This window comes from Typopeltis vanoorti, chromosome 13 (assembly GCF_054136105.1).
Source record: "Typopeltis vanoorti isolate ZY-2024b chromosome 13, IOZ_Tvanoo_1.0, whole genome shotgun sequence".
NCBI classification, from domain to species: Eukaryota; Metazoa; Arthropoda; class Arachnida; order Uropygi; family Thelyphonidae; genus Typopeltis; species Typopeltis vanoorti.
The window spans coordinates 96,480,184-96,496,009 of record NC_143561.1 but is presented as its reverse complement, the minus strand read 5'-3'; the positions used below and the strand labels follow the sequence as shown (position 1 = coordinate 96,496,009).

Here is a 15,826-nt window from a genome sequence, read left to right as displayed (position 1 = left end):
TCCTTACTTTTTTCATTATAAATTAACCTAACCTAAGCTGTTATAATTTCTATTGAGAATGAAAACCTATATACAAAAGCTATAAACACATTTTTTATTACATTTACCAGACTCCTCTAGGAATTATTCACTTTAACCGGTAATTATTAATAATAACCGGATTTATCACTTTAAACGTAACATATACTGTATATATATACACACCTTCACAAATTCATATAATAATTTTACGGTCCCTTTGTTTTTTGCAATACTCATATTTCTTTCACTCTCAATCATTTGTTCCTGAGCATTTATAGACATATTCACAAAAACTGATACATAGATAAGTTTCCTTATATGTTAAACACTTCATTTTAAAAAATTTATATGACATAAATGAAAAAGATGATCAACATAGAAAAATTGTTTTAAACATATGCTGACATTTAACTACATTAATATATTTTAGTGATAATATACAACATAAAATAGTATAAATATATCTGAACGTCAGATAATTTTAAGAGTATTTCATTAATTTGTATAGTGAAGGTCACCTATACTTCTAAAGTATCTGATGCAATCACCAAACTGGATAAGATATTTTAGAAAAGAACTGCACTATTTCTGTAGTTGCATGAAGGACAACGTCTTCTGGAACAGGATTTATACTAAGCCTGAAACTGAAGCAGTTGGCTATGGGTTATAAAAACGTGCAAGGCCCTAGGATATATTAGCTATATATCAAATAAAAAATTTCAAGGATTTCTAATTAATGCAACTACCAAAGTCCCCCAGCCAACAAGCACATGCCAATGAAAAAAAAGATACCTTTTATGATTCTTTCTCTGGAGAAAGTAGACAGGGATGCCCACAGAATAATATAAAAATCATTCATGGTGACTTCAATCCTCAACTGGGCCAAGAAAACATTTTCTTTCTTACAATTGGTCAACATGGTCACTATAAAGAAACAAATAACGATAGTCTTTAGGTTAACTTTGCTGCTTCGTATGAACTTCTTGTTGGAAGCTGTCTGAACCCAAGAGGGTCCATAATGTTACAGGGAAATCACAGGATGGCTTGACATTTAATCAAACAGATTACAAGTTGACAAGTGCTAGCACTGGTGTAATCTAATGAGTACGAAAAATTTTAGAGGGGCAAATGATGATTATGCAAATTAATAATAGGTGAGAAATTGTGGGACTATAACAGAAATCTGTACCTAGCTTCTCTAGATCCAGACAAAGTATTCAACAATGATCCAAGAGAAAAACTGTTTGAAACACTACAGTTATATAGGATAAATGGAACCTTATACAGAGCAATAGACAGTCTGGATCTAAGTTATAAAAGTCAGCAATTAGAACTGAAGGAAGTACAGGAAGGTAGTTTGATGTAAAATCATGTGTGAGACAGAGTGAAGACACTGTGAGACACTTTATTAATCCATTCTTATTAATCATGTATATGGATCATATCATGAAAGAAAATTACAGCATTAAGTTTGTTATCTCTGGTTCTGATATCAGGTTTAATGCCACTTTCTTTCATGATGTGATCCATATACATGATTAATAAGAGTGGAGACAGAATACAGACTTGTCTCACACATGATTTTACATCAAACTACCTTCCTGTACTTACTTCAGTTTCTAACTACTGACTTTTATAACTTAGATACAGACAGTATATTGCTCTGTATAAGGTTCCATTTATCCTATATAACTGTGCTGTTTCAAACAGCTTTTCTCTTGGATCCTTGTCATATACTTTACATAAAGCAAAGTGTATAGCAAGGATCCAAGAGAAAGCTCTTTATGCAAATGATGTACTCCTAAACAAATCCAGTGCAAATCTCCAGGATTCTTTAGCAAAAACTGAATAGCAACCGTAAAAAATTTTGCATGAAAAATAGTAATAAAAAGACACCAAAACTATGAAAATAGATAAGAATATGAGAAAATTTCAACTGTGTTCTCAATAAAAAACTGATGGAACAAATAAAACATTTTTACTATTTAGTGGCATTAAACCTGCTATCACAAATTTTAGTGAAGGTGGCAAAATAAATATTAAAAGAGACAACAGAATAAGCAAAGATGGTATGGTGCGGAGCCAAATAGATGTATATGGAATAATTGTGAAACCATCTTGTACACTGAAAAAACAGTATACAAGACAGTGTTCAAACTGATTTTAACTTATGGATCTGAGAATTGGATTAAAAATAAAAAATCATAAAAGTCTGGAAACCACAGATATGAGAGTTATCAGAAAAAAGGGGAGTGAACAGATACATAAATGGCAGAATCATTAAAAATGAGGATATTAGCATTCAAGAATGTGTGAGCATAGTTAATCTAAGGTGGCTGTGGTCACTAAAAACAGAATGGAAGAGCAAAGGTTAGCAGAGAAGGTGTTTTTGATGCCACCTGGCAGGAAAGACTTGGGTAGATTGATGCAGAGGTGTCACTAAAACACAAAAAATATAAGATCTGATAATACTGGAGTGCTGATAATTGACTGAATAATTTCAAGGAAAACTGTTGACTGGACATCAATAATAACATGAAATGCTGTCATAATATCCTGTACACCTTAGAGCAGAGTTCTTCAACCTTTTTACACCTGCGGACCGGGGAAAATAGGAGAAATATTTCGCGGACCGGCTGACGGCTAAGACAAAAACATAAACCAATATAGATAGTATTTTATTTTTTATCCAATGTTATGAAATTACAATTTTTAGCTAGTGCGACATCTGCTGCTGCTTAGAGGTTAGAAAATTTTATATACGTTGCTGGAGCGTTGTTTCTGAGACAAAGAAATTTTTGGCGGGCCACAGGTTGAAGAACAAGACCTTAGAGGATACATATCAGGAAATTAATGATACCTTGCTGACTACACCATATAAGATATTTTCTTGAGTATCACTGCTGAGTCAAAGGCTTATAATGAGAGGCTCACACTAATCATTATTCACACAATACCAATAACCTCTCTTTGATGCCATTCACCAGAAGGTACTGATGAATGACTCTGGCAACTCATCTTAACCATATCATCCCCTAAGCAAAAAATACAGTCCTCGTGCCCTTACTGACCACACTGTTATGATTTCTAGGGATGAGCCCTTGTTCACACAATTTTCTCCCTTCCTTCATGTAGAATGAAAAAATTCTTTGGCATCAATCCTATAAAACCCTTTTATACTGTATGTTTCTATCCCCTCTTTTCCACCTGGTAGAAAATTCACTTTCCTCCTTCCAGGCAACAGAGTCAAGATTTAGCTATATATGAAAGTCTTCTTAAAAAAAAAAAAAAAAAAGCCTTAATTGTTTGACAGTGTATTCTTCAACATCACTGAAGAACAAACTGAACTCCAATACATTATCAATCAGAGACCCCCCCCTTTATGATGAAAGCGAAACTGGTCTGCACCAATGTAGCTTTGGGAAAGACAAGTTCAACTCTGTTATCTTTGCTAAAAGGCAGGTCCTCAAAACTAAAGTTCAATATAATGCCCATAATTTATTCTCAGATTTTAAAGCTACTTAGGAGTGTTAAAAGGAATGCACTTTATATGGTCATAATGGAATTAAAATTATAAGGTATAAGTATAAAGTAAGGATGGCTTTATAAAGATCCAGTATCATCTCTCCAATAAATTTCAGTCTTATGTCCAAGGCAAGGGAATGCCTTAACTTTCTTGGACAAGCAGCATGATATTTAATAAATCTGTCCAAATACTTGATGTTTGTTGCTGGGAAAGGTGAAGACAGTTCCTCCATCTAAATAAGCAGTAGTCATTTGAGAAGGTTGAATATTTCACACATCTTGGATCTCATGTACAAGGAGATACCATGACTAAAGAAGTAAGAGGATATCAGTTGCTAATAAGTGTTAAATATGGGTTATCAAGGTATCTTAAAAGTCAAGCATTACTGAGAGCTACTAAACTATATTACATAAAACATTGATATGACCAGTACTTATGTATGGCATCAAAACATGGGCCTTCAACAAATGAGATGCCATGGCATGTTTGCAAGTCTTCAGGAGGATTTATGGGCCTATTAAGATAGCATGTTATGAAGAAGGCACCATAACAAGGAGATTTATATTTTTTTAGGGATACAGGTAAATGTGAGCTGTAGAAAACAGAGACAGATGGGTAGATGTTTTCAAATGGAAAGTAATATAACCAAGAAAGTTCTAGTATGATGGAGAGTAATTAGATGTCCAAGAAAGAAAGTTGATTGAATAGTGATGCCAGGAACCAAGGAATTTGGATCAGGAGATAGATAACTGGGATAACCATGAAAATTTTAGGCAGCAAGGAACTATTGATGGGGCTACAGTGATGATGATGAAGAGGAGGAATTTACATAGCCACAAAGAAAATATATTTCTGTATTTCTCAATTCACAAGACAGAAATGCAATTTAAACTAGCCTTACAAAACCAGGATTTCTCCTTCATGTGCCTGATGAACTCACATTTTATCCACTAGTTCTGCCTTTAATAAGTGATAACTTTTTTTTTTTTTAACAATATGAGAAATGGTTATACATTTTCTTCTATACTATGATGTGATGCATTAAGTCCAAATCTGCAATGGGCAAGTTACAATTAAGTCTGGTTTTCAATCAGGCTTTTGTAATTACTGCATGCCATAGATGTTAGCAGTTATGAAGAGAGAGAGAGAGGGATGGAATATAATTTTTAATTAGTTTGCTATATCTGGTGGAGTATGATTTTATTACCAGTTTATCATTTTATCAAAATGTAAGTGATCCTACTGGTTTAATAATTTTATTAAATAATATCAAAAATGCATAATACCAATGAACATCCCAATTCTTAGATGCTGTCTTTTTCTATAAAAAAAAATAATAATAATAAAACGTGTTCTGTATTTCAATAAATGACACTAAATTAAATGCAAAACTATTTAATTTCTCTTGGAATAAAAATATAATAAATGCACGATTTCTAGTGATTCTGCTGCTTTCTGAATGCAATGGATTCATGAAACAAGATATCTTTTAGGGTGCTAAATCTAGAATGCTGTTCCTTAACTCTCCCATCTTCCTAGTATATCACTATCCCTGAATATATAATATTCCTGCAAAAAATAAAATACAATTATATTGTATAATGATATTCATTACTTTTTTTTTCAGTTTTTTATTATATTATATAGGACCCTACCGATAAGTTATTTCAATATATCATGTATATGTGGTAGCAATGGTGAAAATATAGAAGTAAAATATTTTGGCTACTTAGCTATGACTTAGTGATAATGGAATTAAATGTGAATATAATATTATAATAAACAAAGTGTTATGGCAAAAAGCAGGATGAATAAATTTATTTGAAAATGAGACAAATAAAGAAAAAGAGAATGAAACCAATTTCTGGACCTGAAAATTGAGTTAGAAATAATTACTCAAAAACTATTACTATTTCTCATATTACTACAAATATGAGAAATCTGAGGATAATTAGAGATATAAGTTATATGGAGTTATGACTAAAGCTTATTAGTGTATTATGCTTGGTAATTGCATGTGTTCTTCTGGTCAAGTTTGTTCTTTGCAGGATCAACCCAAGTTTCCAGGAGACAGCCACCTCCATATGAGACCAACTAACTCATGTTGGTTGAAAAGTCTTGATAAGGGTTCTTCACATTGTAGATGGGATTCAAACAGAGATCTTTCTAACCAAAGAGCATCTCTGAAACCGACTGAACAAGACCATGATCTGTATAGAATGATGGACCTTAGAAGACTGAAATGTAAAAGATGACCTCATTATTAGGGATCTCACAGATAACAGATTTGAAAGAAAACCATTAATAACACCTTTGTAAAACAACATTCAAATCAACATAATTCATAGCAATAATTAGAGTTACAAAATATTTCAGACAGCAGATCAATGAGTTAGAGCGGCATGGATGTTACTTGGGAAATGCTTAAAATCAGTTTTTCCCATTGATTAGTTCAAGGCTATCATTAGGTATGCTAAAACATTAAATAATTGCTCTTGAAATATTGTTCTCTTGCCAACATCAGAAATATTTACAGTTGCTGTAATAGTCCTAGAAGTGTATAAATCAGATTAAATTAAGTGAAATTTTTCTTACTTATGAAAGTTCTGCTTATGGTGCTTTTTACAATATGCTAGTATTCATTTATACACCAAGCAATAAAAAAGTGGCAGGTTGTTGATTCAGTCTAAATTGATAAAAAAAAATTCCCTACTGTGGGCAAACAAAAATCCAAACTTAAGCTTAAACGAAAACTTAGAAAAGTTTTCAAGCAACAGTTAATATCTATAGTTGAAAAGACTGGAATGATAATCTAATCACAAGTATCATTAGGCATGCAGCATCTCCATTGTTGTGTAAACTCTGTATGTGATTGCTGGCATAGGAAAGGTCTTTAATTTTACATATTAATGATTTCAAGATGTCTTGAAGGATCATTCCTAAATTTCTATTTAGCATGCCTTTTGACCACAGGATTCCTTGAACGACCTGTCGAAGTAATTCTCTTCTAGGTATGGCATGGAGGATGCTTGCCATGCCATGTTCTTTAAGGATATGCACTACAAGTCTGCTTTTTGCTTCCCATTTGTTTTCAACGTCGCTCATATGTTCTTTGTTGCAGATTTCGAAACTTCTCCCAGTCTGACCTTCCCACAAGAGCACAGAATCTTATATATACCCCTTGTTCATAAAATAGAACTTTGTCTTTAGGGGAGTGTAAAAAGCTTTGTAAGATGTTGACTTGTTTGAATGCTGTTCTGATGTTGGTTGCCTTTAATATTTTGGCTATTTTTCTTGATACATTGCTAATGTATGGAACAGATACCATGCCTTTGTAATTAATTTCTGTGTTATCATGGGGTGTTTCATCAGTTTCATAATATCCATTTTGGGTATATCATCATATCTGGGTATTTCATCATATCCATATTGGAAGAAATGATGAAATAGGATTTGAAGTTTTTGTTTTCATCTGATATCATTTTTTAGTATGTTTAAAGCTCTTGATTATACCTAATTTTTATTGTGGGTGATGGAATTAGCTTGCTTGTAGAAACTCACACCTGCTTGTGTGAGTTTCTTTCCTATAGATTTCTAATATAATCCTCCAGCTATGTTTTTGTTGACAAGGATGTCTAGGAATGGTAATTTCCATTCTTTTCTACTTCTAATGTGAATTTTATTTTTAGATGTCAATTATTCAAAAATATGGAAAATCTTTCAAGTCTTTTCTTGGTGTGTTTCCAGATGATAAAGATGCCATCCACATATCTCCACCATACATATGGTTTTACAGTTGCCTATTCTATAGTTGATTCTCCAAATTTTTCCATGTTTTCCATGACATCTGGAAATTATTACTTAACTTGTATAAAAAGACGTGTCCTATGACAGCAAACACAGAGGGTTTACACAACAATGGAGAGACTCCATGTAACGAGCCTAATGATACTTGTGATAAGACTATCATTCCAGTCTTTTCAACTACAGATATTAACTGCTGTTAGAAAACTTTTTTTTGCTGTTTTTTTTTTTTTTAATTTATGTTAAGTAACCCCTGGATGCTGCTGTTAATCAAACAGACAGCAAAACATGCAGAGGAAATACATCTAGCATAAATAAATACGAATTAAAAGAAATACATCATTATCTTTAATAATGACGATGTTATTATTAAAGATAACATTGTCACCATTGTAGAACTTCAATATTTCAAACCTGGACATCAGATTTAATATCACTTTCCTTAATAATGTGGTCTGTATACCTATCCTACCATAACTCAATGGAAATGGATATGGGTATGCAGTAAACAAATTTTGTGGTCAATAAAAGAGTGTGAACTTTCTCACATTCAGCAATACCATAAGTATTTCCATGATTGTAGAGAGGTGCAACCCACAAACCTAAAAACAGCTAATACACTTCACTGATCGGCATGGGCCAAGATTGGCCCAATTAACAAAAACAGATTCTCTGAAGTAACAAATCATACTATCCTTTCTTTTGGTCTAATACCTGGACATGGAGGATGATTACTTGAGTGTGTGTGTGCGCGTCATCATCCCGACAAAGTCTGGAGGTGACAGTGTAATGAAGTAGGCTTGCTATTAATGTTATGTATTAGATTAGTGCCTGGAATCATGACTTATGTGCAACACATGTTCTGAGCAATTGTGCCTATTTTATATTGCGGTCTTCTTCATTAGGACTTACGAATGCTTTAAACACAAGTGAAACTCAATAACACTTTCTAGTAGACATTAGTAGTTCTTGCATGCAACACTGAAGCATTTATGAGTGCAGACAGGAACATGTTATTCATTTCCATCAATAAACATATTTATATATGCACATCCCCCAAACTTTTGGTAGAAAAGCTTCCAATTACACTGAACAGTGTTATGAACAGTTTATCTTGGCACTTTATCATGTACCAGTCAAGCTAGCCAAATAGATATCTTCTGGACTTTCCAACCAATAAGGTAGACTTGAACTTCACTGTAACATGGATGTGTTATTGTTTTTAGAGACCAGACTATTCTAATCACACAGTACAAGACCATTACAATGCTTACCAGATGTGTGAAGTGGCTTGAAAAGTATCATGTTGGTCTCTGGAACAACTCCACAGTACATAAAATGTGCAACAGGTTTACAAACTTTCATGGTGGGACTGGCATATATCCTTTTCCGAGAGATCAACAAAATTTTAGTAGAGATCCCTCATTACTTCCTTGATTTCTTCACTATATGTCATAAGGTAAAAATCTGATCTTGGAAACTTCTTTTTCCTTAACCCAGATTGCTTTCATCACCAATTATTCTAAACATATACTTGGCTCAATCCTTTGCAATGCTAACATTCAGTTATATTTGTTTTCTTTTTTCCATGAAATGATGTTATTAGAATGCCATTCCAATCAATTGGAATTTGACCATCAGAACAAGCTTTCTGGGTTATCCACAAAACTTTTGTATACAATACCTCAGCATTTTGGGTTGAATACATTTTCTCCAGTACCTTTCGCATTTCAATTTTCTAATGGACTTTTCTACTTTTAGGAAAGAATATTCATACCATTCCTCCTTGATATTTCTATCAGTTCTATTGCTGACTACTTCATATAATAATTTTTCAAATAATTACTCTAAACATTCAGCATATCCTCACTATCACTTTTTATACCACTGTCTTCTGCAGTACTCTTTTTTTCATAGCTTCTTTCAAAGCATTTTGCCAGCCTGGTGGTTAGCATATCCGTTCTCCAGTAAAAAGGCTGCGAGTTTAAATCCTGCCATGGGCATGGATGTTGTAATTGTCTGTGAAAATACTAGTGGCAGTGGTGAGAAGATGATATTGGTGTAGATGATATGGTTCACTATAGTTGGTGGAATGAGTAGTGGAGACAGAGTTGTAGAGTAGGTGTCCTCCCTCGATGAGTCTTTGGACTCCTTGGAGGTGTCATAATAAATAAAATAAATCAGCTAATGCCTTTTATTCCCTTATAGGGAGTAGGCGAGGCCTCTATACCCTATCTAGCGTTTGGAGACTGAGAGGGCAGTTCAATCTCCACCGGTAGCCAATCAGAGATAGCTGGCCCAGGTCTATCACTAATTATAGGCAGCCAAAGATGAAGAGGCTGGCAAACATGTGCTGCCATCTCTTGGTACCTAACACTAACAGGATATGTTACTGTCTGAAATAATGTGGGTACTACAGTCGATTTTCTTGAGTTTACGGGACGAAAAACCCGAATTTCTGGGAGGAAAAACCCACTCACCCATGCCAGAGATCGACTAACTTGGGAATTGGTCGAAAATAGGCTTAGAAAAATACCTCCAGTCAGCTAGTTGATGACTGGACTTGAACCTAAGTCTAATTTCAAGTGACCAAATGCAGAGGACGCAAGCGGCACTTCCACTAAGCTACACAGGCCTGTCATAATAATATAATAAAATAATATTTTCCATACTTTCCAAAATTTTCTTATGGCTTCTGTTTAGCATCTTTTAGACAAAATTTAGCTTTTGTTACTTTTTTATCTATATTCTCTAAAGACCATATGATACCTTTCCAGCCACAATTTTTTACAATTTCTTCATTTCATAGAATGCTTCTCACCATGTTTTTTTTTTTTTTTCATCTTCATTTTTCTATTTTCAGACTTCACATGCTTCCCAAGCTCAATCACAGCTTTTTCAGATTTTGTTTAGTACTGGAGATGTTTCTTGTTTACAAATTCTCACTTTTTTCCTCAATATTTTTATATAATTGTATATATCCCCCAAATAATATTTGTATATTATTAGCCAGGATAATACTTTTTTTTTTAAGATGGCAGGTGATTTTCATTATTTGTTATAAAACCACCACTTTGCTTATTGAAGGCCTCAAGTTGCTTAAAAAATTCCATATTTGGTCTCTAGAGTAAAATCTCTAGATTATCTAACTATAAGCCTATATAAGGTGCTAAATGTTTTACAGGTTACCAGTCTTTTGTGGGTGGGATTTATATTAAATATTATTATTATTCATGACACCTCCAAGGAGTCCGAAGACTCATCGTGGGAGGACACCTACAACTGTCTCAACCACTACACCGAACCATATGTGTGTGTGTGTGTGTGTGTGTGTGTATATATATATATATATATATATGTTAAAGATACCAAGCTATTTTAAACCTGGTTTTAAAATAGCTTGGTATCAGAGCTTATTCTATTTTTACCATGAGTTGCCTTGGTCTTGCATTACGTGCAGAGTCAGCTAGACTTGCAACACTTGCAGCTGCAAACTTGACTTGTTTGTCTGGTCTTTACTTTCTACATTTATATCTCCTCCTGAGATTTTTATTTAATAAGGTTAAAACACCTTATGGTAACTTGTTCTGGTAAAATACTTATAAGCTCTGTATTACTAAAATCTTGGTATTTCTAGGCTGGCTCCCACTGATGAAACCTCAATAAAGGTCGAAACCGGTCTGGGTAGTGGCCCCTTGCCTTTAATATAAAGCATCATACATCTCCTCCAGGAGATGTGCTTTGCATTAAGGGTAAATATTAAGATTAGTGATCAGAGCTTATTCTATTTTTACCATGAGTTGCCTTGGTCTTGCACTACGTGCAGGGTCAGCTAGACTTGCAACACTTGCAGGCGCAAACTTGACTTGTTTGTCTGTTTGCTTACTTGGGAAATGGAGTAAAACCAGGTTTAAAATAGCTTGGTATCTTTAACATTTATTATACCCAAGGTAAAATACTTTCTACATATATATATATGTTCATGTGAACATATATATGTTCACATGAACTTCAATTCTTTATCAGAATTTTAATTTTTTTTTATCCTATTTAACACTGAGGTAATACTCACTTCCTATTTTAAATCCCCTCAATACATCCTGAAGCAATATGAAGATATTACTATCAACAATCGTGTATATTTTGTGTATTCTTCAAGTGAATTTATGCACTTGAAGAATACACAAAACACAACTTTTACTACATCACTTACACCATATCAGAATATGGTGTAAGTGATGTAGTAAAACTAATAATAATAATAATGGTAAGACTAATTAATGATTAGTCTGGTCTTTTTCTCCAAGAACAAACATTTCTTTTGTCAACTGCTCTCCTTTCCAATGACATGAAAAATTCTCATTTATCATACAGGAACATTCAGTGTGACCATAAGCATAAATAAGTCTCACTGTCCAATTCCCAATTGTAAAATGTGCCCACAGCCCTCTTCAACTATTGTTGAATTCCTGAATAAATCATCTTATACATAATCCTTCAGAAAAATGTCACCTGTTTAAGTCTTCATTTCAGTAACACCAAATAAGCAACCGTGATATTTCTATAATTCCTCTTCAAGCTTCAACTCTGTCCTGGTTCTCTGATGAAAACAAAAAGAGAGACTTGTGCCCTCACTTAGCAAGTTCATAGGGAACTCAGGATTGTTATATGGATAATTCATAGTGTATTTCCTTTAGAATAACATTCTATCTGTGGTACATTGGGCAGTACTTTTCAGTGATTTGTTACAGTGAGAGTCAATTATATAACTGGGCAACATCCCAGTAGGCATGTGTAGTCACATTATAATCCATGCACATTTTCATCTAATATCAAATCCATTTATTTAGTTTCAAAGTGGATTCCCCTCTAATGACATACCATAGGAAGTGTAAAAACTGGATACTGGGAATTGAAGCCACACTCAATTCATTCCTTACAGGAAGTGAAGATCTCCTCCAGGCAATCTAGATGCAATAACTGTGCAACCAGTAGTAATTTTTGATTCTGTCTGTAGAAACAACTTCCCTTCATATCCATTTCCAAAAACATGTACTCTGAGATTTTTTAATATTATGTTAAGTTTCTTTTTTTTTTTTTTTGTTATTGGTGTACTATAGGATTCAAAATCTCTTGTTTGGGATAAACATTAAAAAATAATAAAATAAAATTTGTATATTAAAATATTTAAAAAATTTTAAATATGTACATTTTGCACTACACTGGCATGCATTCAAAACAAACCAATCACATGGAGGTCATATTTATAAATCATCAGATAACTTCCCCTGTCATCAAGAATATCTCAACAATGTCAAGTAAGGTTGGCAACAAGACAAAAAAAAAAATTACAGACTAGAAAATTAATGAGGTAGAAATCCAACTTGGATTCAAAAATATCATAATGCATCATTTCCACCATATATTAAATAAAAATAATAAAAATTTTGGGTGAGAATTATAAGCTTGTTTGAGAATTATATGTATAAATCCCATAATTCTAAAAAACAAATTAATCTGCAGATTAAATACTAACAAATTTGGAATATGAAATTCAGACTGTTAAAAATATGATTTGTATATCTGTATACCAATATGTGCAAAGTAACATCATCGTGCTGTCCAATAGTAGGCCTAGTAGCCTGTTGCAGTCTTAAACCATCTTTTGGCTGGTCGTCTCTTTCCTTTAAGAATGAGGAAAAACTGTCTAAGTACATCCTCTGTCCAAAAACAAACCAAACTTTTCGAAAATAGAAGAAACTAGTGGCGATACCTGTTGTATCTTTTTGTTGTCGAAAGCGGCAACCTTCATTGGTGTTGTATCAACTGTTTATGACACACTTGTTTCATTAGAAGCCAAGTTATAGTGCCAAGAACGACTGTGTGCTTTGACGAACAGTCGGAAAATGAGTTTCAAACAGAGTGCTGTAATTGACTTTTGTGTTAAACGTGGTAAACGCTTTACCGAAACGCATGAAATGCTTATCCCGTACTCAAGTTTATGAGTGGTTTAAGTGATTTCAAAATGGTCGTGAGACGCTTGAGGACGACAAAAAGCCAGGCATTCCAAAAACTGGACTGAACGAAGTCAACATCCAAAAAAGTGAGTGATATCAAAGATATCAAGAAAATAGAAGAAACTAGTGGCGCCACCTGTTGTATCTTTTTTTTTTGTTGTCGAAAGCGGCAACCTTCATTGGTGTTGTATCAACTGTTTATGACACTTGTTTCATTAGAAGCCGAGTTATAGTGCCAAGAATGACTGTGTTTTGACGAACAGTCGGAAAATGAGTTTCAAACAGAGTGCTGCGATTGACTTTTGTATTAAACTTGGTAAACGTTTTACCAAAACGCATGAAATGCTTCAAAAAGCATACGGTGATGAATGCTCATCCCGTACTCAAGTTTACGAGTGGTTTAAGCAATTGCAAAGTGGTCGTGAGACGCTTGAGGACGGCAAAAAGCCAGGCAGTCCAAAAACTGGACTGAACAAAGTTAACATCCAAAAAAGTGAGTGATGTCATCAAAGAAAACCCGAAATCATCCGTGAGATTGAATGAAGATGAATTGAGGATTCCAAAATCAACTGTGCACAACATTTTGACGAAGAGTTTGGGCCTTCATAAATTGAATTCGCGATTTGTTCCCCACAAGTTGACCAACGACCAAAAAATGTATCGAAGTGAACACTGCAAGGACTCAAACTTCCTTGAAATGATCGTTTCTGGTGATGTTTTTGGCTCATACTCAAAATGATGTTTTGAGTATGAGCCCGAAACAAAGCGCCAGAGTGCTGAGTGGAGACCACCAGAAGAGGGGCACCCGAAAAAAAATCGTTTGGAGAAGTCAAAAGTAAAGACAATGCTGATTTATTTCTATGATTCCAAGGGAATTATCCACAAAGAATTCGTTCCGCCTGGCCAAACGGTCAATGGTGAGTTTTGTCTTGAAGTTTTGAAGCGATTGATAGTGAGAATTTGCCACGCACGGCATGAATATTGTGATGCAGGCAGCTGGTCACTTTTGCATAATAACATACCATCTCATCATTCAAACATTGTGAGACAGTTTTTGAGCAAAAACCAAGTTTGTGTGTTGGATCACTCGCTGTAGCGATCCAACCTGATTTAGCGCCCTGTGACTTCTTTCTCTTCCCCTGACCTCATTTGCCGATTAAAGGAAAGCGATACAACACCATTGAAAACATTCAAGCAGCAGTAACCATGACCCTCAACAGTATCCCAAAAACCAATATAAAAAAACTCATTTAACGAATTAACCGACCGTGCAAAATGCTGTATCTCCCTTGCTGAGAGAGAGAGAGTATATGCATTGAAATAAATGAAACACAGGCCAATAATTATAATTGGCCTGTGTTTTATTTTCTATCAAAAGTTCGGTTTCTTTTTGGACAGAGGGTGTATTTTGGTCTATTCATTCGGTTTTGCATACTGTGGCTATTTTTGTTTATCCATTCCACTGGAAATGGATCTAATCCCATAATTATGGGGGGGGGGGGCAGGCCATTCTATCTTTGTTTTTATTTGGCTCAATAATCGATATCCTGAAGTTCTCATAAATTTCATTTCAACTGATGTAGGCCAGCCATTGCCCATCTTGTTTTCTGATTGTCCAGGCATTACTCCAATGGATAAGTATTATTCTTGCTATTTATGCTTAATTCTGGTATGCCTCTGTAGTTCTATTGGATTAAAAACTTAATTATTCTAAGTACTCTGCTATACTTTTGAATTTTATTATTAATGCCAGCTTCATTTTTTGTAAGTGACACTAAAATCAAAATAGTTAAAGCAGTTTACTTGCTCAAGAATTGCATTTCTAATATATATTTTACTTCAAATTGAAATTTTCATTTTTTACAGCTGATATTTGCATATTAAATTTTTTTATCAATAAGTAAATGCAAAGTAACAGAAAAAAAATGGTAATGCAGCTGAAAATCCTTCAGCTAAATCTGAATTACCTTGTCATCAATTTCTACTTTGGTTCCTCCATATTCTGGTAAAAGAACCTTATCTCCCTCTTTTACACTCACTGACATCAGCTCTCCTTTCTGTGAGAAAGAAAAAAATACAGTTTAATAGAATGAAGTACAGCACACAGAATGAAATAAATGATAGCATAACGACTACAATTACAGTATTATATCTCTGAGATAGAAATGTCAGCATACATAAAACAAAGTTGTAATGTGTGACACAGGAACGACAGAAATGATCAGAGTACCAACTATGAGTGCTAGTAGGCAGTATTAGCTGCTGAAGAGGAGGTCTCTTAGAATAATGGTTTACAATATCCTGGAGAGTAATGAACATCCTGAACAACGATTCAACTGATTAGTTCCAATTTGAATTGGTTTACACATTTAAGTTAGGTCAGTCAGCTGCAGATTCCAAAATCACCGTGATGAATCACAGAAGATTTTTTTTTTTGGTTTTCTCTCAGGCTCTATGC

At 34.0% G+C, this 15,826-nt stretch overlaps 1 protein-coding gene across 1 annotated transcript in view; it reads right to left on the bottom strand.

Annotated features, from left to right (window-relative positions):
• Positions 1–4,926: 4,926 nt before the first annotated feature.
• The window catches only part of LOC150100396 (10 kDa heat shock protein, mitochondrial-like), a 28,866-nt gene continuing 17,966 nt past the window's right edge, over positions 4,927–15,826 (bottom strand). Inside the window, exons 3-4 of the mRNA XM_090403002.1 lie at positions 15,336–15,425; positions 4,927–5,116 (exon numbers count right to left, since the gene is read on the bottom strand). Coding sequence (XP_090259128.1) covers positions 5,066–5,116; positions 15,336–15,425 — 141 coding nt within the window. The 3' untranslated portion in view covers positions 4,927–5,065. The remainder of the gene's footprint in view (positions 5,117–15,335; positions 15,426–15,826) is intronic.